Source organism: Gracilinanus agilis, chromosome 3 (assembly GCF_016433145.1).
Source record: "Gracilinanus agilis isolate LMUSP501 chromosome 3, AgileGrace, whole genome shotgun sequence".
In the NCBI taxonomy this organism is placed as follows: Eukaryota; Metazoa; Chordata; class Mammalia; order Didelphimorphia; family Didelphidae; genus Gracilinanus; species Gracilinanus agilis.
The window spans coordinates 484,592,631-484,615,946 of record NC_058132.1 but is presented as its reverse complement, the minus strand read 5'-3'; the positions used below and the strand labels follow the sequence as shown (position 1 = coordinate 484,615,946).

The window sequence follows — 23,316 nt, the reverse complement described above, 5'->3', positions numbered from 1 at the left end:
TCTCTATGTCTATATATGTCCAGCTAAGGTAACTCACTTGGTATTTCTTAGTCTAGACAATGTTTCTTCCCCACCTCCTCATCTCAAGGACCGAAACACTGATAAAGTGGGACCACTGCCTATGTTCAAACCCAACTCCTCAAAGTGCAACGCCAAAGACAGTCTGGTTTGTAAAGTTCACTGACTTTAGTGAGAAAATTGACTTTAGCTATTTTCTTTAAGAAAGGGAAATTAAAGGATATAGAATAATCTCAGGATATCTTCATCATGTGCAAGGTAAAAGTCAATATTCTAATCAATAAAAATTTATTAAGTGCCCATTGTTTATTAAGCACTGTACTAGGCACCTATGGACACAAATTTTTTTTAAAAAATACAGTTATTTTCTTTAGGAGCTTACATTCTGCCAGAGAATAATACTTATACCAACTAATTCACAGAATTATAGGAAAAGCATCCTATAAATGTTAAAGCACTATATAAATACGAGTTATTATTTTTGCTACATTCTCCATTACTCATAGAGTGAAATAGGTTCATGGAATAGCTTCATTTTATCCATTTATTTATTCTAAGGACCTATACTCAAATAGACATGGTGTAGTAGTTAGAGAACTGCTTTAGAGTCAAGAAGAGCTGGGTTAGGGACCCATCTCTGATATATATATTGTATGGGTGATTGTAGGTAAATAACTTAACCTCTTAGTGATCTTTCTAGGACAGAGGTGGCACTGATGTAGTCATTGGGTCATAGCCTGCAATGTTTTCCAGTGTGACCTTATTATTGTTTAATCATCTAGCTGTGTCTGATTCTTTATGATCCCATGGACCATAGCTTGCCAATACTGTACATAAGGTTTTCTTGACAAAAATCCTGGAATGGTCTTCCATTTCTTCTCCAGTGGATTAAGGCAAACAAAAGTTAAATGACTTATCTAGAGTCATATAACTAGTAAATGTCTAAGGCTGGATTTTAATTGACTCCATACCCAGAACTTTATCCACTGAGCCATCTTACTGTGTTCAAGGCAAACAAAGATTAAGAACTTTGCTCAGGATCACACGTCTAGTAAGTGTCTTAAGGTGGTTTTGAACTCTGATCTTCTTGACTCTAAGATGAGTGTTCTATCCACCGAGCCATCTAGCTGCCTCTAGTGTAGTTTTAGACAGATTACAATGTAAATGGGAAAATTTAACAAAATAAAAATACAATAGAACATAGACAATGGAAAGATGTGGGTTTCTAAGTCAATATGCAGCTTTTAGGGATCCTTATGTATGGTTTGGTGGTTCCTGTTTCTTTGTGAATTTGATAACACTAATCTAGATAACACTAATATTATAGGTTGCAGAGAAAGTGCTGATATCTTTTATTAGAGGGAATATCTTGATATGAGATTTCCTAATATCAATGAAATCACAGATCCCATCTCTATCATTAGATTCAGGAAAATGGGGATGCTCATATTAGATCAAGTTCCTAGACGTTCAGGCTACAAGGTTAATTCTAAAAACCAAAAAAAGTTTCAGAATCAATTTTTATGACAATAATTTGCACATTCTCGTATATACCTAAGTATCTGTATAACATAGTAGAAAGAATGCTTTCCTGGGAATCAAGAGATTCTAATCATAGCTGCATAACTGACTATTTGAATGTCCTTCAGCAAGTCACTGAATTTCTAGACCGTATAATCTTTAGGGTTTCTCACAACTCAAACAATCTAGGGTCCTAGGTTCAGTGAACAACTAATCAACTATTTGGCAGTCTCATCAGAGTGCTATGGAACATCATTTAGCTAGAACAAATCTGAGGTAATCATCCTGTACTAGGAAAACTAGATCCACAGTCATATTATCATCCTCCATTCATTATCAATACCTAAATGAAAGCCACCATTGGTTTTCTTGTGTTAGAAACACAATTTTCAATGATGCAATGATTGGCTAAAGCAGGGAAGATAGAATTAAGGTTGGTTCAATATATATATATTTATTTTTTTTTTGGATGGTTAACTTGATTTTGAAGCTAGGAAATGTCTGTTGCCAGATTTGAACCTAGGATTTTCCATCCCCAGGCGTGGATTTCAATCCTTTAGCTAAGCTACCCAGTTGCCACCTAACATTACATTTTAAAACTAAATCAGTGTTCAGCCTACAGGGATCCTTATGTATAGATTAGTGACCCTTGTTTCTATTTGAGTTTAATACCACTGCTGTAAGGGATTAGTTTGGATTAATAAAATCAGAGACAAGGTAAAAAAAATAACTTGACAAATTCACAGAATAGGACATAGCTCTGGGTGGCTGAGAAATCAGTGCATCAGAACCTAGTACATAGAATTTAGAGGTAGGGTGACCTCTTCTGAAATAAATGAATCAAAAGTTTACCAAATACATGCATTATATTAAAATTATTCACAGAATTATCAGAGTCAGAATGGTTCTTAGTAGCCACTGGGTCTAATCAACACCTCAGTAGAAATCATCTTGACAATGTAATAATAAAGAGGGAGCCAGCAACTAATGTTTGATAGAGGGGAGATAGAGAGAGTCTATGTGGGGTGAGACTCTCTTCTAGCTCTCCCTTCGTGCCTAATATACACTGGGAGACTTTGAGGGGGAGTCACCCCAAAACTGGGTGACCTAGATGGCCGTGCTGCCCCATAGGAGTTGGGGGCAAGGCTTTCCTAAAAGATGAGGTATGGGGCACTCCAATACGATTCTGAATGAGGATGGAGTTTACACAAGCCTCCCCTGAGGTCAGTCAACTTTTAAGTGGGTGGTCTGGCTTCAAGATGGAGGCAGCCAGACCAAGCTGTGATTCTCTCCTCCCTTGTTGTCTCTCAGGCACTCTGGAATGCTATCTGACTAATGAATGACTTTTATTATTCACAATTTAGGGGTTGGGGAAAAGGGTGAAGGGCAGAGGGATTTGGAGGTGCCCTCTTCTCTATTTCTATGGATTCCATTGCTTAGTTGGGAACCTTAATGGCTCCCACTCCTAAGCTTCTTCCTCCGCCCCTTCTCCTTCTGTTTCTATTTCTAGTTTTCTATTTTTATCCTTTTCTATAATTGGAAGTTTTGACTGAAAGGGGGACTCTCAGCAAGGTTGGGTAATGGGTGAAGGAGATTAAGAGATCACTCCCAAAATGGAGTCCAAAAACTTAGCTAACTCGACAGTTGAAGTCTTGATGGGTGAGAAGCTATGGGATGCCTTTGACCAGAGAATCAGGGTATCAATATCCAAAGAAAGATCCTCAGGAAGCCCTCAGGACTGGATCTGAGCTGGGATGTCCTCCTTCAGAACCCTTTTCCTCCTCCTCCTTTCTCCAGAGCTTTTCCCAGAATCCTCTCTGGTCTCAACTGTCACCAACTGTCAGTCACTCCTTCTCTGGCTCCTTCTGTCCCATCCCCCTTGCACGAATCCCATTCTTACAATAATAATCCCATCATGTGATCATACAGGCTCTATAGAGGAATTCAAGTCAAGAGAAGCCCACCCTTTATTGAGGCTGCTCATCTCTAATTGATAAAAAGGTTTGCTATACATTGAACCAATATGACTCTCTGCAACTTTTATTCACTGCCTCTAGTTCTTCTCTCTGGGGAAAAAAGAGTAAGTTTTATCTGCCTTCCCTCTAAGTATCTAGGTGGCAAAGTAGATAAAATATTGAACCTGGAATCAGAAGAAACTGAGTTCAAATAATTTCTCATCACATGAGAGACATATGGCTCTTCCAGTGAGACATGACTTCTCAAGTCATTTTACTGTCACCTTGGTGTTCTACTTCAATTAAAAAGAATCATTAAACATTTATTATTGCTAGACACTAAGGATAAAGAGGGGAAAAAATAATGCAGTTCCTGCCTTCAGTGAGCCTATAGTCTAATGGGAGGAAATTAATCATTTATATTCTTCTCTAGTTGCTGTCTAGCCTATCAATTTCCTCCAACAATAAAGCACCAAAAATTAGCCATGCTGCTTTGGATATAGGTTAATCAGAGCAGAGTCCAGCCCAGCCATTACTTCCCTCATTTTGGACATTACGCCTCCATTGATTCATCATAAGTCCAAATTGTCTGATTGTCATGTCACTGTTTACTACTTATCATTGAACTTGGAAGATGCTAAAACAGACAGATCTTCATATTCATCATCATTTAGTTATTTATTTTGTATTTTTAAGGTCGAATTTTTGAGCCCAAATACAAAACTTTGCTTTTTCTTTTATCAAATATTTCCTTTTGGCTGTGACCTATAATTCTAATCTTTTAGTATCTTTGAATTAAGCTCAATCTGTTATCCAACATGTTAGTTATCTTCTCCAGTTTTGGGCTATGTGCAATTCTTATAAGTGTGACTATACAAATTTCTAATAAAATGTTAATTAGTACAAGATCTGATGCATATTCTCCTAGAGACATCATTGCAGGTTGAACTTGGTATGTCGATGTGTATTTTTTGTGCCAGGAATTTAATCACTTTCATATCTACCTAACTGCTACCAGTCATCTCTTCAATGCCTAACCTAGTGTTCTTTTCTTAGGCTTATCCTTCTTCAGCCTTCCAAAGCACTGGCCTTTGTTGACTACTTACTCCTCCTGGATTTTTTCTTCTCTGGTTTTTCAGATACTGCTTTCAAGATTTTGGTTCTCCTCCTACTCTCTGACTGCTCTTTCTTAGTCTCTTTTGCTAATCTTCATCCTTGTCTCACCCATTCATAATGGAAGTCTTCCAAGACCCTGCCTTGGGCTTCCTTCCTTTCAATTTTTCACTTAGTGATCTCAGTAGTAGTCATGATTCAATGATCATCACTATTTTGGTAACTCCCATTTTTATTTATCTGCTCCAGACTATTTTCTCTGCTCCACTCCTATATCGCCAACTACATGGGATATTTTGAACTATACACTGCAAAAGCACATAAACCTAAATCTAAATAGAAATCATTATCCTTTTCCCCAAAGCTTTTCCAGCTTCTCTATTACTATTAAGGGCAGAACAATCCTTTTAATCATCTAGGTTTGCAAGTTTTGTGTCAGTGTTGTGTTCTACTTTCACTCAGCCCACATATTGACAAATCGACAAATACAATTGACAAATTATATCATTTGGCAAATCTCGTAATCTCTATCTCTATGGCATCCTGAAATTATGACCCTTTTTGTACATACAAACAGATACAAACCTATTTCAGGTCCTCATTATCTCTTGTTTGAGCAACTCTATAAAGAATATGATCCAAGATCTACCTCAGATAGCTAAAACTTGATATAATTGAACATCAGCTCACCTTTCATATATGTTTTCCTTGCATACAGTTCCCCATTTCATGTCTCCATGTCTGGCTGTCTCATTCTTCCATAATGCTCCCAAGTTACCTTCATATCAGAATGTGTGGTTTCTTTCAAGAGTTATCTCCAGTGACTTCTGAGTGGTCTTGCCTAGTCCCCCAGTAACTAGTGATGCTCCTGCTAAAGTAACTTCCATCTAGTTTTTGGATAGTTTATGCACCTATTTATGTACATAAATGTCATTAGAATATAAATCCCTTCAGGGAAGAAGTATCTAAAAAATGTATCCACAGAACTTAGTGCATTTCCTAAAACATAGTAAGTGCTTAATAAAAGCTTATTCATTGATTGATTTAGCCCATATTTTCACCTTGCCCATAAGAACAATCAATAATAAATTTTAATTTTTTCCAGATTGCATGTCAACACAATTTTAAAATATTGCTTTTCTGACATTTTCAATCCAAGGTTTCTCCCTCCCTCTAAGCCCGACCCCCCACTCCAAGAAGGCAGTCAATATGGTATAAGTTCTCTTGATTATTTTAAATATATTAAGTACTTTAGGTTTTTCTTGTACAACAGAAATCTCAAGTATCCTAATCACCACTTTCCCATTCAGCTATGTGATTAGTTTGACTCCTTTCAATTTTTCCTGTTTGCCTTTTTATACTTTTTTTGAGTGTCAAATTTCATCATGGAATTTTATTTTTAGTATTGACCATTTTACCAGGAATGCCTAGACTTCTTTTATTTCATTAAATATTATTAATGAAATAAAAGAAGTCCGGGCATGGATAGGTAAGTTATTTTGGTTGTAGACCTAGATCTTTGCCTTGTGGAATTTCATATTTCATGCCTTCTAATCCTTTAATGTAGAAGCTGCCAGGTCTTGTATAATTCTGATTGTGGTTCCACAATATTTGAACTTTTTCCTCCCTAGTAGCTTGTAGTATCTTCTCCTTAGTCTGGGAGTTCTAAATTTGTCTATATTGGACTTGGGATTTTAAAATTTTGGATTTCTTTCAGGAGGTGATCAATGGATTATTTCAATTTGTCTTTTCCCCTCTTATTCAAGAACATCAGGTCATCTGATGATGTCCACGTTCTTTTTTTGATCAGAGCTTTCAGGCAATTCAATGATTCTTAGATTACTTATCCTCTTATCCTGTATATAGTTTTCATGTCAGTTGTTTTTCCAGGGAGAGATTTCAAATTTTCTTCTGTTTTTTTTGTTGTTATTTTGAATTTGTTTTATAGCTCCCCTCTGTCTCATGAAAGTGTTAGCTTTTATTTGTTTAATTCTAATATTTAGGGAAACATTTTCTTCTTTGAGGTTTTGTCCTTTCATTATTAGGGAGTCTTTTCCTATTAGAGGTAATATATTTCCCCTTTTTAGAATTCTATTTTCTTCAGTAAGTTTTTGTTCTAAGCTATTGATTTTTTTTATCATTTTCTTTTATATTATTTGTTTTTCTTTCATTTGGGGGAACATTTCTAGGGGTTCATTTTGGGTGTGGCATTCTTTCTCTTTTTGTTTGGGGATTCACATGTTTTCATTTTTGTTTTACTGGCCTTTTCTGAGCTTGTATTTTGATCATTTCTGTTGTTGAGATATTTTGCTAGCACTGGGTTTTTTCTCTGTCTTTTGCTCATTTGGGTGTAATTTTTCCCTTTGATTTTGTCTATATCCTGAAACTTTTCTCTCTTCCTAGGGTGGAGGAAATACTGTTCTGTGCTTATATTGTGCTTGGAATTGGTTCAGCTGTCCTCTCACTCTCAGACTGAGCACTTTGCAGAGGTGCCCTGGTTGGCCTGCTGTGTGGAAGTTTGTAGTTGTTCAGTTCAACTGTTTGGAGTTAGTATTGCCCAATCTCGCTGAGTTTAGACCATGTTGGTTTTATGTTGGTTTCTGCTCTTCCTCTGCTAAGGCTGGATTGAGTCAGTGGTGCTCTTTCCCCTGCCGCTCATGCTATATCATGTCCGAGTTCTGCCAAGTCTTGTTCAGCATTTTCTTCTTATAACCAGTGAGATGAGTCCTCTTTCCTATCTTTCCACGTTGTTCTGGGCCAGAGCACTGCTTTACCCCTTCTTCTGTTGCTTCTACCACTCCAGTTTTCATTTTGAAGCATTTTTGTTCTTCTGTAGTCATTTGGATGTTGTTGATAGGTTCTTAGGGTTTCTTATTTCACCATCTTCACCATCACCAACTTAGAGGGCTTGGGGAAGAATCCATTTGTTTACACCACTCTGTTTTTCTTCTCCCAAGTTTCACAATCAAGTTTGCACAATAGTAATAACTATACCCTAGAAATACACATTTATATAGCACTTTGCCATTACTTCACCATCTTAACCTAAAAATTCACTAACCCAGTTGTTGGGTCTGTAGGGTCTGTGGCCACTGCCCACTCCCATCCATAAGAATCATACAAACTTTTAAAAATGCTTTTCTAAACTGTCTATCCTATATATGTAGCATTCCCTAAGTGATTATAAATGATATTTTGGTAATTATTGGTAGGTATTCATGTCAGCATATGTTCATAATACTAAGGATTCTTCCAATTAGAATTATTTTTCCTGTGACCTTTCCTCCTGGTTCAAGCCCAAAGCTGCTGATTACCGTATTTTCTCTACAGTTTCCTTTCTCTCATGACAATACAGCCTTGAAGCCCACCTAGAATTCTCTACATAATGTGATCTTTTTTTTTTTTTTGATTAACTGATGTCCTTTCTTCTTACTACTGACTTAACCCAAAAGGACTGCTTTTGTTTCTTTTTATAAGGCCTGGTGCTTATCAAAGTGCCTGGAAAATAGTAGGTACTTAATAAATATTTGTTGTTTGATAAATTGGTTGATTCTAGGGAAAAAAAAAACTAGCAATAGTCATAAGCTAAGGAACAATTTTAACATATAGAATGGTTGAAAAAAATCTTAAGAATACTAACACATGGAGAGTCATACTATTTTTGAAAATGAAGGGCTGGCAGATCCATATACCCTTAACAGGGAAAATAACAGCACTGCTCACAACTGTGCAAGCACTTCCTGGCAGAAGAGCCAGGGCTAAGTGACTGAGAATATCTAACTTGGTCACAGGAACAATTCAACTCAATCATTTCAGAAAGAAACATTGAGTACCAAATTAGGTGGTTTTAATCCATTATTTCCTGTGTATAATTCACTTCCTTTGCCCCTTAGGGACTTCAATTTCTTGATGATTTGACTGAATATCTTAACATCATTAAACATCAACTCTCCATACCACACACTCCAATTTTTCTCAGGGATTGAGCCTTCTTGGTCCATTAACCCAGAATGTTGTCATCACTTCTTCTTTCCTTTGGTTTCAGACCCAATCTGGCCCTGCAGTCACCACACTGTATAGTTTCCAGACCATACTTCCTAGATCCTTTTAAATGAAATAGTTCTGATTGGCTATCACTTGGCTTACTTAGATGACATCTTCTAGATATCCTGCTAAGGAGCATTACTGATTGATACCCATTTATAACAATGATCTACATAGGTTTAAATCTCTCCCTTTATCCCTCTTCATGAACAAATGGATTTTGCAAACACCGTTACAGAATTGAAGGCAATCCTAACTAAGAGAAGAAAGTGGCTCTGCTGTCCCAGGTCATTCAGCTCCAGTCTGTGAATTTGGCTTTAAAAGCAGATATCTGGTTCTGTAGCTTCTTTTCCTTTACCCCCTGAAATATTTACAAGGCATATAGATGATTTACTTGAATTCTGACTGGAGTTTTTCCTACCAACTGTGGTAGAAAGAACCTGGCATTGCTTGAGTTCCCACTTAAATTTCACTTTCATCAAAAAGTCTTTCCTAATCCTCCATTAATCCAACTTCCTTACCTCTGTTATTATGTACAATTTATCCTGCATATATAGTTTGTTTTCATTTCATCTCTCTCATTAAACTATGAGCTCCTTGAGAGTAGGGGTTATATTTAACTTTCTTTTAATCCCAGCTCATGGTACCATACATGGCACATATTAGTTGTTAAATTAAAAAAAAGCTTCTTGATTTGATTTAGTATTATCACAGTGTGTAACAGATAATAGGTGCTTGAAAAAATTCTTCCTAATTGATTATTATCATTTGTGCAGGACAGACATGCTACTGAACTATGATACATATGACTATAAATATGTTACTGAATACATTTGAGACTTTATTCCAAGATGTCCTGAAAGATTTTGATAATATGCAACTCCTCTATCCAGTCAATTCTAACTGGATGAAAAAAATATGAATTTGGATATCAATAGACTTTGCTGAAATTGAAACTACATTTTTTAACCATGATAGCAGGACTTTCAGATCCTCTTGGGAAATGCCACAAAGTATTAGGATGTGTTTAGGGTTGGTGAGGTCAATATCCTACCTTTCCTCTACACTCAAAACTGTGATTAATATAAACAAAAAAATCTTTATCCCACCAGATCGCATCTTTTCAGAGTTTGGTCCTTAAGGAAATTCATGGATACTCATGTCAAAAACATAATCTATCTGATCATTAATCATCCTTATTGGTACACCAGCATTGTTTGTTAAAAAATAATAACATAGGCCAATATGACAGAAAGGAAAGTGATAGATGTTGAAGGGAATGTGGCAAAATTGGGACACCAATACACTGGTGGTGGAGTTGTGAATTGGTGATGGAGTTGTGAATTGGTGATGGAGTTGTGAATTGGTCCAACCATTATTGAGGGCAATTTGGAACTATGAGCAAAGGGATTTAAAAGAATGACTACCCTTTGACCCAGCCATAGCACTGCTGGGTTTTTACCTCAGAGAGATAATAAAGAAAAAGACTTGTACAAAAATATTATAGCCATGCTCTTTGTAGTGGCAAAAAATTGGAAAATGAGGGGATGTCCTTCAATTGGGGAATGAATGAACAAATTGTGTTATGTGATGGTGATGGAATATTGTTGTGCTGAAAGGAATTATGAACTGGAGGAATTCCATGTGAACTGGAAAGACCTCCAGAAACTGATTCAGAGTGAAAGGAGCAGAACCAGGAGAACATTGTACCCAGAGGCTGGTACATTATGGCACAATGCAATGATCCAGGACAATCCAGAGGAACTTATGAGAAAGATAGTATCCACATGCAGAGAAAGAACTGTGGGAATAGAAATGCAGAAGAAAAACATATGATCGATCACGATAGGGATATGGTTAGGGTTTTAATGTTAAAAGATCACTCTACTGCAAAAACATGGAAATAGGTTTTGAACAATGATACATTCATAACCCAGTGGAATTGCTTGTCAGCTCCAGGAGAGGGGATGGAAGGTGGGGGAATCATGAATCACATAACCATGGAAAAATATTCTAAATAAAGACTAAGAGTGTCATGAATATTAAAAAAAACAACCTATGGCAACATCAATTCCTTTTTACAGTCAAATATGAACCCTTTGTTCTTCATTTCTTATTCCCTGGACTTATTGAGCACCATTTCCCTCAAAGTGTACTTCAGCAGAGAAACTAAATCTCATTTAATCACTTCTTACCTAGATTATTGCAACAAATTCCTATTGATCTCTGTCTCGAGTTTCTTACACCTTTGGTCCAGCCTATACAATCTGCCAAAGTAATTTTCCTTAATCATAGATCTGACTGCATAACTCCCCTATTCAGCTAACTCCAATGGCATCTTATTGCCTCTAGGGGAATATACAAGCTCTTCTGTTTAGCTTTTAAGACTCCTGGCCTCAAACTATTTTTCCAAACTTATTGGAGTATTCTTCTTTTTCTCTTACTCTTCTTTGCAGGCAAACTTGCTTCTTTATTCATCATATCTAATACTGTCCTGTGACTTTGTACTAGCTCTCTTCCATCTTTGGATGTACTTATTCCTTACCTCCTAGGAATTCTAGAGTCCCTCTCTTCCTTTAAGATATGACTCAAGCACCATCTGCATGAAGCCTTTACTGATCTCTCTAACTGCAAATGTTCTTTCTCCTATCTCATATAATCCAATTAGACATTTTAAAAATACTTAACAGAGTACCTGGCACATAAAAGGCTTTATACACTTATTCCTTTCCTTTTTCCAAAGTACCTAACATTTAACTATTTTTATGTAATTGGATTTATTAATTTTATATTTACAGTGTATATATTTTACATGTCTGTAAATTCTCTAATAGAATACAAGCTAAATGGTGAACTCAGCACATATCGAAGCACTTTTATTCTTTACTCTTTTTGTCTTTTCTTTCCTTTTCTCTTCTCTTAGAAAAAACTAATGCTGAAATTTTTTCAGTCAGGTATACATAATTGCAATGAGTTTTGTTCCTGCTTTCTCAGTGTCTGGGGCAGGAGGAGGTAGGAGGGAGAATTTGGAGCTGAAAATAAATAAAACTACATGTTAAAAATGGTTCAGAATTATAGTTCCACTATATAAAATGGACTAGTAACATTATTTCAAGTAAAAACAAATAAACTCTTGATAAATAGGGATTTTTTCTTCATATTTTGGTACTTATATCCCTATGACAGTGCCTGGCATACAATAGGCACTTAATAAATATTGATTAACAATCTCCTTTTGCCAGAGAACTGAATGAAAAATAACCTTCCAGACCCAGCTTAGACTTAATGAATATACTTTTGTGCTCCTTAATTCCTATAATGACATCAACATCTAGCATTTCTCTTCTGTAATTCTACTGTAATGAACTACTAGTATGACACCTTAATCTATTCCTAAATTCCTGAGCACCATGGACAGGACTATGATTTGGGCTGTGCTGATGATTCTTCTTTGCGGTTTAAGTTGAAAATGTCAGAGTTTCTTAGATGATTGATAAACTGTCATGGTCTGAATGTGATTCTAAGCAAGGGTCTATAGTGCTATTGTCAAGGGTGCTTGATGTCTGCAAAAGATCTGTATCAGTTCATGGAGCTTACAGGCAATCATTGCAAATTGAATTATTAAGTAGTTGATTCTGAAAGCCCTTACTTGTAAATATACTACATACCCCAAAGGTATCCTATTTTTTCTGTTTTTTTTTCAGATATTTATTACTATCTTAACAAAATAGTAAAGATAAAAAATTCCTGTAATAAAAGGTGATCATAGATTGTAGTGACCTTTTTGGAACAAAAAATGTCTTCATACCATAAAAGAGAAGATGAAGCAATGATGTAAATAGTAAGTAAGGTTCAAAGAGCTAAATTTTAGCTAATTTTCTTTAAAATAAAAGGATCAAATGTAAGTGTAAGAAGAAATGCTTTGATGTTCTCATATATTAACCTATATTCACTCAATTAAAAACAAAACTTTTCTGTGGAGAATGAGACCTTATTTCATTATGGTTAATGTGTCAATGAAAATATCTGTTCATAAGCCATAGTCTGAAATCTTTTGCTGGACCCAGGGTAAAATTTTTTTGTTTGTTACTAGACTATTACAATTTAGTAATTATCACCAAAGAAACTATATAACCAAGGTAGAGCAAGCCTTCAAAAGTGCCTCTCCTTGCCTCAAATTAAGCACTAATAGCTTTGCTGGACAAAACATCTCACTATCAGTTAAAGGTTTCCAACTTTTAAAAACAGGGATATGCCATGATTATAGTGACCAGAAGACAATGCATATGCCTTATGAAATTATAAAAGGTGGTCCTCTTCTTTAACATTGTCTCACATCCAGCTCTCACTTATTATGTACACTGAAGCCTCCAAATTAGGAACTTTCAAAGAGTAAGCCAAGAACTAGCCTAGACCAGTAACCCATATGTTCAAGGTCAACATTTGGGGTAGAGTACAATTTTGCTATTTTGCTATTTGGAGAGAAAGGGAAGTTGCTAATGGTACACTCAAGATGGTTTTTGAAAAACGGTCACTTTATTTTAGGAAACAACAACATTCAATCAGCTCCTGGACAAACCTTCCCAACTTAGAGAATCAATAAGCCTGCTCAAATTAGAGTTAGTTCTGGAAGGCCTTGCTTTTCAGCTGATTTTACATTAAAATGAAATGTTTATCAATAAACCAGGAACAATGAGTAGATGCCTCAATCAGAAAACCAGGTTACAAAGACTATGTTCCAGTCTAGAAATAGCAACCATTTGGTATGACCATGGATTCATTTAGGCTAACCACCAACAGAAGCAATGCAAACTAGATTCATCTACCTTCCTGTAAGTTAATTTCATGTCCACATTTAGGGAAGAATGTATATTAGAGGGCTTTTATTATATGCAAAGTTCCCAAAGCACATATATATTCTATCATCTGGCCTATATCTTCCAAGATAAAGAGGAGAACTCTTTCTGCAAGATTCATGTAATAAACATTATTATTAAATGCCTACTGCATAGTGCTAAGTGCTAGTTAAATGTCTTATTAAAGATCCTACAAGTAGTAAATGTCAGAACCAGGATCTGAACCCATATCTACTGACTCCAAGTTCATTGTACTTTCTATCCTACACTGTATAATAATTATGGCTCAGTTACCACCAGACTTTTCTACATATCTCTATATAAGGAAATTCCAATTATTGGCCCTGGTAGTCTAGGTAAAAATATTGAAATTATATTGTCTTTTCCTCTCCAAAGGGAAGATGAACATTTATACCAACACATGGTTAATTTTTAATAATAATAATCAACATTAATAGAGGTCACATATTGACTACATCAATTCTTAGCTCTACAATGATTTGCCAAATGTTCTGAAGTTATAAACTTTAAAGATGATTTTCACAGGAAACTCTAATTATGTCTGATTATAACACTTAAGTATACCACAATTAATCGTCAGAGGAGATTTTTAACTTAAAGAAATCAAAGTCACCTTTATGGAAATCTATAAAAGAAAAATTAATCTCAAACCACAATCAATAGAAAAGTCTGGAAAGATTCACTAAAAATGTTCTAGATTGGCATCAGAAGGTAATATCAATTGATTAGGAAGGCAACATGGCATAGAGGGATGGATTGGAAAACCTGAGTTCAAATCCTGAATCTGAGACTATTTGCCTCTTTATGAGCAAGACACAGTATTCTCAGGAAACTCATTCAGTCTCTAATTTACAAAATGGTGCTGAACTCTAGTCATAAAAGGAGTTCTGTCTCTTCCTCATCTCCTCCTCCAAATAACTGGTTATCCCAGATTAATTTTTGTCCTTTGACAGATTTATAGAATGTAAAGAAAGGGGAAAACCCCAACATAAAAATTGTCTGTTCACAAAGCTAATAACTTGGCTATTCACATAGAAATTCAGAGATCAACCTGTTATAGGAAGCATTAAGTAATCTTACAGATTGTTTTCTTCAATGACAGAACTATTGATTTGGGAAATAACGGGGCAAGGACGTTAATGAGAGACTTCAAAGTTTATGCCATGGAAACTCAGGCTAAAAAGATTATAATTCTCCTAGTAGGGAAATTTGAATAAATGAGAGCAACTTAAAGACACTATTTTTCAATCACTGTAACTATTAGAGGTAGTAAATAGCATATTTAAAGTTGTAAATTTATATAAAAACTATTTTTAATATATATGCTTAATGGAAACTTCTCAATTTATCAGAAAATTTCTTTCTCACCTCCCCCATAAAAGATAACCTTGTGTAAGGGAACAGTATCAGTGTGAGGAAGCCATCTTAAGGAATGGCAGACAGACCTGAGTCCATATAACACAGTTCCATCAGGGTGAAGGCGGATCATTCGGTTTTTCACTGTCACTCCATGCACAAATGATTTCTTGTCATTTAGAAAATAGGTGTCAGGGACCCACAGCTGATCAGCCACTCGGTTGTCAAGTGTGAGGTTCAGAGGGATCCCAGCATAGGCCAATCTCTTATCTCTCCAGTACTGCTGAAAATACATGGTCAAGGTATAATCCTGAAATAGGAAGGAAAAAGAAACCTTACATTAGTCTTTGACTAAGAGCATATTTGTCCAAGTTTTTATTTTAAAGGTAAATTAGCATTGCAGTGAATGCACAGTATGACATTTTAAAATGAATGTAGGAAAGAGGGAAGAAAGAGGGACAAGGATCCAAATGTATGAAAAAGTTTAGAAGCAGTTCTTTTGGATGGGGCAAAGGCCTGGAAACTAAGAAGATATCCATCAGTTGAGCAATGGCTGAATAAAGTTTGGTATGTGAATATAATGGAATATTGTTATGCTAAAAATATGAAGGGAACAGTTTCAGAGAAACTTGGGAAGACTTGTATGATTTGATGTTAAATGACTAGAACCAGGAGAACTTTTATACAAGGACATTATAAAAAAATAAACTGCAAAAGTCTTAAGAACTCTGATCAATGCGATGATAATTTACTATGCCAGAGGACCCTTGCTGAAACATCTTGTCCGCTTCCTGACACAGAGTTACAACTTGAGACATATTTTTCTGGACAAGGCAAATGTTGGGGATTTATTTTGCTTGACTATGTGTAATTATTACAAAGGTTTCATTTTTCCTTTCAACTTGAGGGTGTGACAAGATGGGAGAGAGAAAAAATTGGTATTTGTCAACTGAAAAATTTAAATTAAAATATAAAAAAAGAAATAAATGGATGGAAGATGATGTAAAACACATCACTATTATTATACATCATTATAAAATACCAAAATAATGTCTATAAAATTGTAATTAAGGAAAAAACAAAAAAAACTTAATGGATAAAAACTAATTGTGTAATTTATTAACAGATATTTCCTCAATGTTAGTTTTTTAATACATGTCTCAGGTGTACCAATCCTATGTCTAACAAAGATAAATATTAGTCTAGACAAATAACCATTTGAAAAATTAGAATATGGATGTAAAGACACTAGAAAATAATTGTAAAATCACAGAGCTGGGAAGGATCTTAAAAATGTCCCCTTAGACCTAAACAACTATCCAAGTCAGACACATTTTTTCTGACTAATCGCTTGCTTCAATTTAAATACATTCATCTTTTTCACTCTTCTGTGGAAGCTATAAATATAAGCCCTTTCCCCAAACACATCATGATCTGATGCATTACTCTGAGATTTTCCTTTTAATGCTCTCTATTTCTCCCATCTTCTAAGAGTTACTCTACTGCCTGTCTTCCCATATGGCATTTGTGTTGTTCCAAAGTCAGGTTACATCATTATAAGTAGGGATCAAAAGGGTTGAACCGAAGGAAGTACGTGTATGCTCATCCAGATTCAGCTGTGTGTGGTCAAAGGGGACCTTCCCAGAGGAAAGATTTTGGGGTTCTTTAGGAAGAATTCCATGAATAAGACCATTGACTGAGTTTTTTTACATAGATTTTTAAACCCTAATATCTTTTATATATATATATCCTTTTATATTAATTTTATTTGTTACAGGGCTAGGCAATGGGGGTTAAGTGACTTGCCCAGGGTCACACAGCTAGGAAGTATCTGAGGCCAGATTTGAACCTAGGACCTCCTGCCTCTAGGCCTGGCTCTCAATCCACTGAGCCATCCAGCTGCTCCCCATAGTTGTTTTTTTTTTTTTAAATAAAATCAAGGCAAGGGGGATCAAAGACAAGCTACAAGGAAAATAGAATCCATTCATCGTTTAACTTTAGCACATATTAACTCAATGTTGTTGACGGTTTTAAAGCTTCCCTTACTTCCTCAAAACTATATAATATAGTTATTATATTTATTAATTTTTTGCAGTTTTACACATGAGAAGACTGAGGCTCAGGAAACAGAAATAATTTGCTCAAGTTCACACCATTAGCATGGTCAGAGGCAGGATTTAAATTTCAGCTGCTTTATACAACACTCCATCTAAATTATAATGAAGTGAGAAAATACTTTGAGTGCCACAACTGAAGATTTGAGCTTAAACAAAGCAAAAGGAGATAAAACCACTTCTCAGATTGTGGATGAAAAATAATTAACCTTAACACTTGAACTTCTCAGTATCTGCTTCTTATCACAGAACCAGGTGCATATAAAGCCTAACAGCATTGTTCTTGACCATAAGGAATTTTAAAAAAAGAATTCTTAATGTGAGAGGCAGTGGGGGTCTAGTGGATAGAAGACTGGCTTTCAAGTCAGGATGTTCTGCCTCTGAGACACCAAAGTTGTGTGACCGTGGGCAAGTCACTCAATTTCTTAGTGCAGGGCCAACTCTCTAAGACTATGAGTTAAAGTAGAGTTGATAATATCATCTACAGGGCATTTCCACACTGGGATTTCCTTATGTAACTGACAAAAACAAACCAGAAAAAAAAACAATGAATATCTTGGCAATTGATCTCATCATTTCCTAACAAATAGAGGAAGAAAAAAATGGAACCAGTGTTAGATTTTATATTCTTGGGCTTAAAGATCACTGCAGATATAGACTGCAGCTATTAATTAAGACTCTTCTCCTTAAAAGGAAAACTATGGGAAATCTGGACAGCATACTAAAAGACAGAGACATCATCTTGCTGAAAAAGCTCCTTATAGTTAAAGCTATATATTTTCTCTTTTTTTAAAACCTTAACTTCTGTCTTAGAATTGATACTAACTATTGGTTCTAAGGAAGAAGAGCAATAAGAGCTAAGCAATTGGGGCTAAATGAATTGCCTTGGGTGATACAGGTAGGAAGTGTCTAAGATAATGATTTGAACCCAGGACCTCCCATCTCCAGGCCTGTATCTCTATCCAGTGAGTCACCTAGCTACCCCAGCTATGTTTTTTCAGTAGCAATGTATGGCTATGACAGATGGACTATAAGGAAAGCTGAGAGATGCAGAATCAATACTTTTGAATTGTGGTGCTGGAGAAGACTTTTGACAATCCCTTGGTCAGCAAGGAGATCAAATCAGTCAATAATTAAATTAATAAATTAATAATACATTATTAATTATTATATATTTTATTTATATATTATATATCATATATAATTACATTATATATAATTAATAATAAAACAATAAATTAACACTTAAATTAATTCTGACTGTTCACCAGAGGGCCAGATATTGAAGCCAAAACTTAATTACTTTGATCACATAATGAGAAGACAAGATTGTCTGAAAAGGTCATTGTGTTGGGAAATTGAACACAGAAGGAGAAGGATGAGCACGAGATGGATAAACAGTTTCATGAAAATAACCAACATGAACTTGGGCAGATTTGAGACATAGTGGAAGACAGAAGAGCCTGGTGTGCTAAGGTCCCTGGGGTCTCAAACAATCAGACGTGACTGAATGACTAAACAACTGTGAAAGTATAACTATGGACAAAACCAAAACACTACAAGGCAGAATTAGAAAGAAAGGGTAATACATATGAAATGTGCATTTAAGTAGCTCAGAGCTTTGCTAGTTAATAATACACAGCATGCTCTTATTAACACATGAAACAATAAAGAATGTGAGAAAATCATATATGTATATGTATATAGAGGAGCAGAATCTTTTTTTAATTTAAAATTTTAAAATTATTTTGAGCAGTCTTTTTCTGAAATTTAATTTTATTGATTAATTTAGGAAATCTTTCTATGGTTACATGATTCATGTTCTTTCCCTCCCCTCTTTCCATCCCCATCCCATAGGCACTGAGAAATTCCACTGGGTTTTACATATGTCACTGATCAAGACCTATTTCCATATTATTGATATTTACACTAGGGTGATCATTTAGAGTCTACATCCCCAATCATATGCCCATCGACACATGTGGTCAAGCTGTTGTTTTTCTTCTGTTTCCGTTGAGCAGAGTCTTGAAGGATGAACAAAAAATAATGTTGAGCCCCCAAACCAAAATAAAAGGCTTACAGAGTCTAGGATCAGATACTTACTAGCTGTGTTACCCTGGACAAGTCACTTAACCATGTTTGCTTCAGTTTCCTCATTTTTAAAATGAGCTAGAAAAGGAAATAGCAAATCACTCCAGTACCTTTGCCAAAAAAACTCCAAATAAGGTCATGAAGCGTTGGACACAACTGAAAAACAACTGAATAACAAGTATATAGAGGATCTCAGATCATCAAGTTATAGCCTGTAAGTTAAAGACTAAGGATTCCAATCCCAGGCCTTCTGATTAAAGACGAGCATTCTTCCTATTATTCCATGCTTCTAAGTTTAGATGGGTACATTGAGGCATATTATGGAAGGAACTGAAAGCCATATCTTAAATTTAGATTTGATTCAGTAGGGAACCATTGCAAATCTATAAACAAAATTATGTCCTGACAAAAATGGATTTATACATAAAACATTTCCTTTCTCTCCTGTTAAATATATTAACATAAACAGCCTGTTTGAACTATTAGTATTTCTGAAATGTAAGAATTTAAGAAATGTACACTATAGAACACACCAAGTGCATCCTTGTGGAGGACTGACCAAAAGCATGGACAAAAATCACACAGGATGAGAAGTCACAAGTTGCTATCCGCCCTGATCTTTGCAACAGTCCTGTCAACGAGGTCACAGAAGAACATAGGATCATATATTAAGACAAGAAATACAAGAACAATATTAGTAAACAGTATTATTAAATATTATATTTAATAATTTACATTTTAAATATCAAAGGGGAGAATTAATAAGAAATCTGATTCTAATAACTAACCTCAATTTAGTTTTTCTTTTAAAAAATAAATTAGATTCATTTTAAAATAGATCCAATATCTTGATGGCTGATCTTGTATAATCTTTTCCAATATCTAAAAAAAGGACAATATGTTCTCTATCTTCCCACAATACTCATCCACACCCTAGAGTTCTAGGGATATAACAACTGTTTCTCTCTGAGATTTTTTGCCACCAGTCTTTGAAATTAGATGTCAAAAAGAGAAAGATTGAAGCTCTCAGCCTATCATTAGGCCAGAGCTGCTAGTTACTTGTGGTACTAAAATTAAAATATCACTTTGCACTTCATTATTAACTAATTTATCCTAATCTACCACTTGCAGTAATTGGAAAATTCTGAAATGAGTTAATTTCATAGGAAATATAGTTGTATGAAGTGAAGAAGATGAAACAGAGAGGAAATGTTATGGAATGCACAGAAAAATAAGAAATGGGAATAGTTGAACAATTTCTAAGATAAATGAACAGGGTCAATTGACCTGTATTCCATGTTTCCAATTAATGTGTACATGATGTTATCTCATTTTCTACAGAGCCTTGATCACTAGTAGGTTTCTTCTTAAGATCTATCCCTGTACCCCGACCTAAACTTTTCTAGCTCCAAGTATAGTAATTGTTCCTTATGGCTCTGTTAGGGTTCATTTCCGCATTATTGTTATGCAGTTGTTTCTGTTGTGTTTAATTCTTCATGACTCTGGGTTTTCGAAGTGTTGTGACTGGGGAAACTACATTCCCCAGGGTGCCCCAGGGGTCCCGCCCCCTTACTTCCGGATTGGTCTTGAATGGACCAATCCCATGCTGAGGGGACCACGCCCCCTCATTTCCTGGCATAGTGAATGAACCAAACCTGGAGGAGACCACGCTCCCTACTTCCAGGTGGGAGATTGATCAAAATAAGGACCAATCCAGTGTCTAAGAGGGAACTTTGAAGTGAAGGAGATTCAGAGTAGCAGGAGAATTAGTGAATTTCAGTCTAGGGGAACTCCGGTGGATTTTTTTTTCTTTCTTTAAATAAAGTTTTAAAAAGATCAGACTGAGATAGTTTTCTTTTAGCTTTTCAACACCATTTGGGGTTTTCTTGGCAAAGATACTGAAATGGTTTACCATTTCCTTTTCTAGCCATATAGGAAGTCAATAAAGAAATAACCCTTTACAACAATTACAGGCCGACTTCCAACCTCTACTAACCTATCGTTATTTACAGAGCTTGTAATGTTACCATTATTAAGCACCAGAGCAAACTGGATCTAACAGCTCTTCTCTTATGTTTTCACGAACTGGAATCCCCCAAACTCATACACATGTCTATGGTTTCAATTTAATTTAGGGAACTGGGTAAGGACTAGAGTTATAATTTTATTACTATATGGTAGTCCAGGTAAGGAAATCCCCCTTTATCAACATGCTATTTTCTCTACCTACTGTCTTCTTTGGCATTCTTTAAGTCTCAACTAAATTTCAGAAGTCTTTCCCCTCAATTCTAGCACCTTCTGTCAATTATCTCCTATTTATTCTGTATAAAGCTGGTTTGTATACAGTTTGTTTGTTCTCTCCCCCATTAAATTGTTAATCCCTTGAGAACAAAGACTAACTCTTGCTTCTTTTTGTAACTCTACTAGAATACCTGGCATATAGTAAGTGCTTAATGAATGTTTATTGATTGACTGTATAAACCCTGTGCATGTTGGGGACCTATCTCTAGCAGTATGAGTTGTTCATCTGTTCACCTTCATTTTCATTACATTTTCACCTATTCACATTCACACTTCACATTTACCTCCTTTTCTAGTTATAAATCTCTGTAATGATCTCATATATGGAGTACATTCATGATCTGGCTTCTAGACATACTTCGCATAATAATGTGAACAATCCCCTTCGTGCACTCTGTAATGGCCAGCTAAGGTGTTCTACTTCTCTGTTCTCTTGACCAGGTATTCCATCTCATTCTCATACAACTGTTCACAGAATGCCATTCCTTTTTACCATCCCTTTTTAGAATCTCTAGCTTTATTCAGCTTTTCTCAAATGGCATTTCTTTCATGACTTTACTGATGGCCCTAGTCTGTCTCTCTGTCTGTGTCTTCTCTCTGTCTCTCTGTCTGTCTCTGTCTCTATATATACAATAAAATACATACTATATTATTTATTGTCAGGTCTATTATTATTTCATTTGTATGGGGCTTCCCCTGTAAGGAATTCCCTCTACCAATGCAAATCTACAAGTCTTCCATACCTTCTAATCTTACTTAGAGAGTTGACTGGATCACTAAGAGTTTAAATAACTTGACTAGGGTCCTCTAGTTTCCATATAGCAAGAATAGGATTTAAACCTAGATCTTCTTAACTCTGATTCTCTGTCCTTTACACCATGCTTCCTTTCACCTTATATTTTTACTTACCTATTTATATGTTAATATTCCTCAAAATATTGTAAGTTCCTTGAGGACAGAAACTGCTTTTCATTTTTTGCCTTTTTATTCTTGGAGCTTCATCAGTTAGTCAACAAGTATTTAAGTGCCTGCTCTTATGCTAGGACAGTGCTAAGCATTGGGTTTACAAAGAAACATAAAGGTTATTTTCTGACCTCAAAGAACTCACAATCTAATGGAGAGACAAAATGAAGATAAATGGTTAAGAAATAACTTGTTGAATTGATTTATATGTGCAATTCATTGCTGGTAATTTACTTCAGTCTATTTACACTGAAAAGGGTCATTCTATTTAGCCATTTGGTTGACTTACAGTTTTAAGTGTTTAGAGACCATAAAGCTCAGCCTTGTAACACATCATGGAAAAAGAAAACAACTGTTAAAAGGATGGGCATTTGTTTCAGGATGAGCAAGATAACTTATGCAAGTGATTTTGTCCCGGTAAAAACACTGGGATCCAGTAAAAGCTCATGGATCGAGTCATACTTCAGGAGTAGGTTCATCTTAATTTTATTACAGTTTTAGAAAAATCTCTAGCCCTCTTTTTATTCTGATATTCCTTCAAGTTAAAAATGCATTTATTTTCTGCCTTTTTGTTCTTAGGCTAGTAGCCAAAAAATGGTCCATTATACACTGGTATGGTAACCACACTGTTAAACTTATTACCATTGGGACAATTGTACCTCCTTTCCTCCCATTGCAAAGTTTTACCATAATATTGGCATCAACACTTTCACAACAAATACTTTGTTGTAGCTATATTCTAATGTCTACCTCACCTTTCCTGAAGAGAGCCAGGCAGGTCCCCAATCCTAGAGGAACTGAGATAATGGATAGGCTACCAAGGAAGGAATTAAGACACAGAGAAACTAGACAGAAACACATTTTCCAGGGCCTGGGTACAAGGTAGAATCCTTTTCATGAGGAACACACAAGAGGCCGACGATTGTAATTGTAATATGAGGTCAGGGTATAACAAACATCATT

At 35.5% G+C, this 23,316-nt stretch overlaps 1 protein-coding gene across 1 annotated transcript in view; it reads right to left on the bottom strand.

Moving 5' to 3' along the window:
* Positions 1-23,316, bottom strand: part of GABRB3 (gamma-aminobutyric acid type A receptor subunit beta3) — a 266,332-nt gene that overhangs the window by 63,924 nt on the left and 179,092 nt on the right. Inside the window, exon 4 of the mRNA XM_044669290.1 lies at positions 14,974-15,194. Coding sequence (XP_044525225.1) covers positions 14,974-15,194 — 221 coding nt within the window. The remainder of the gene's footprint in view (positions 1-14,973; positions 15,195-23,316) is intronic.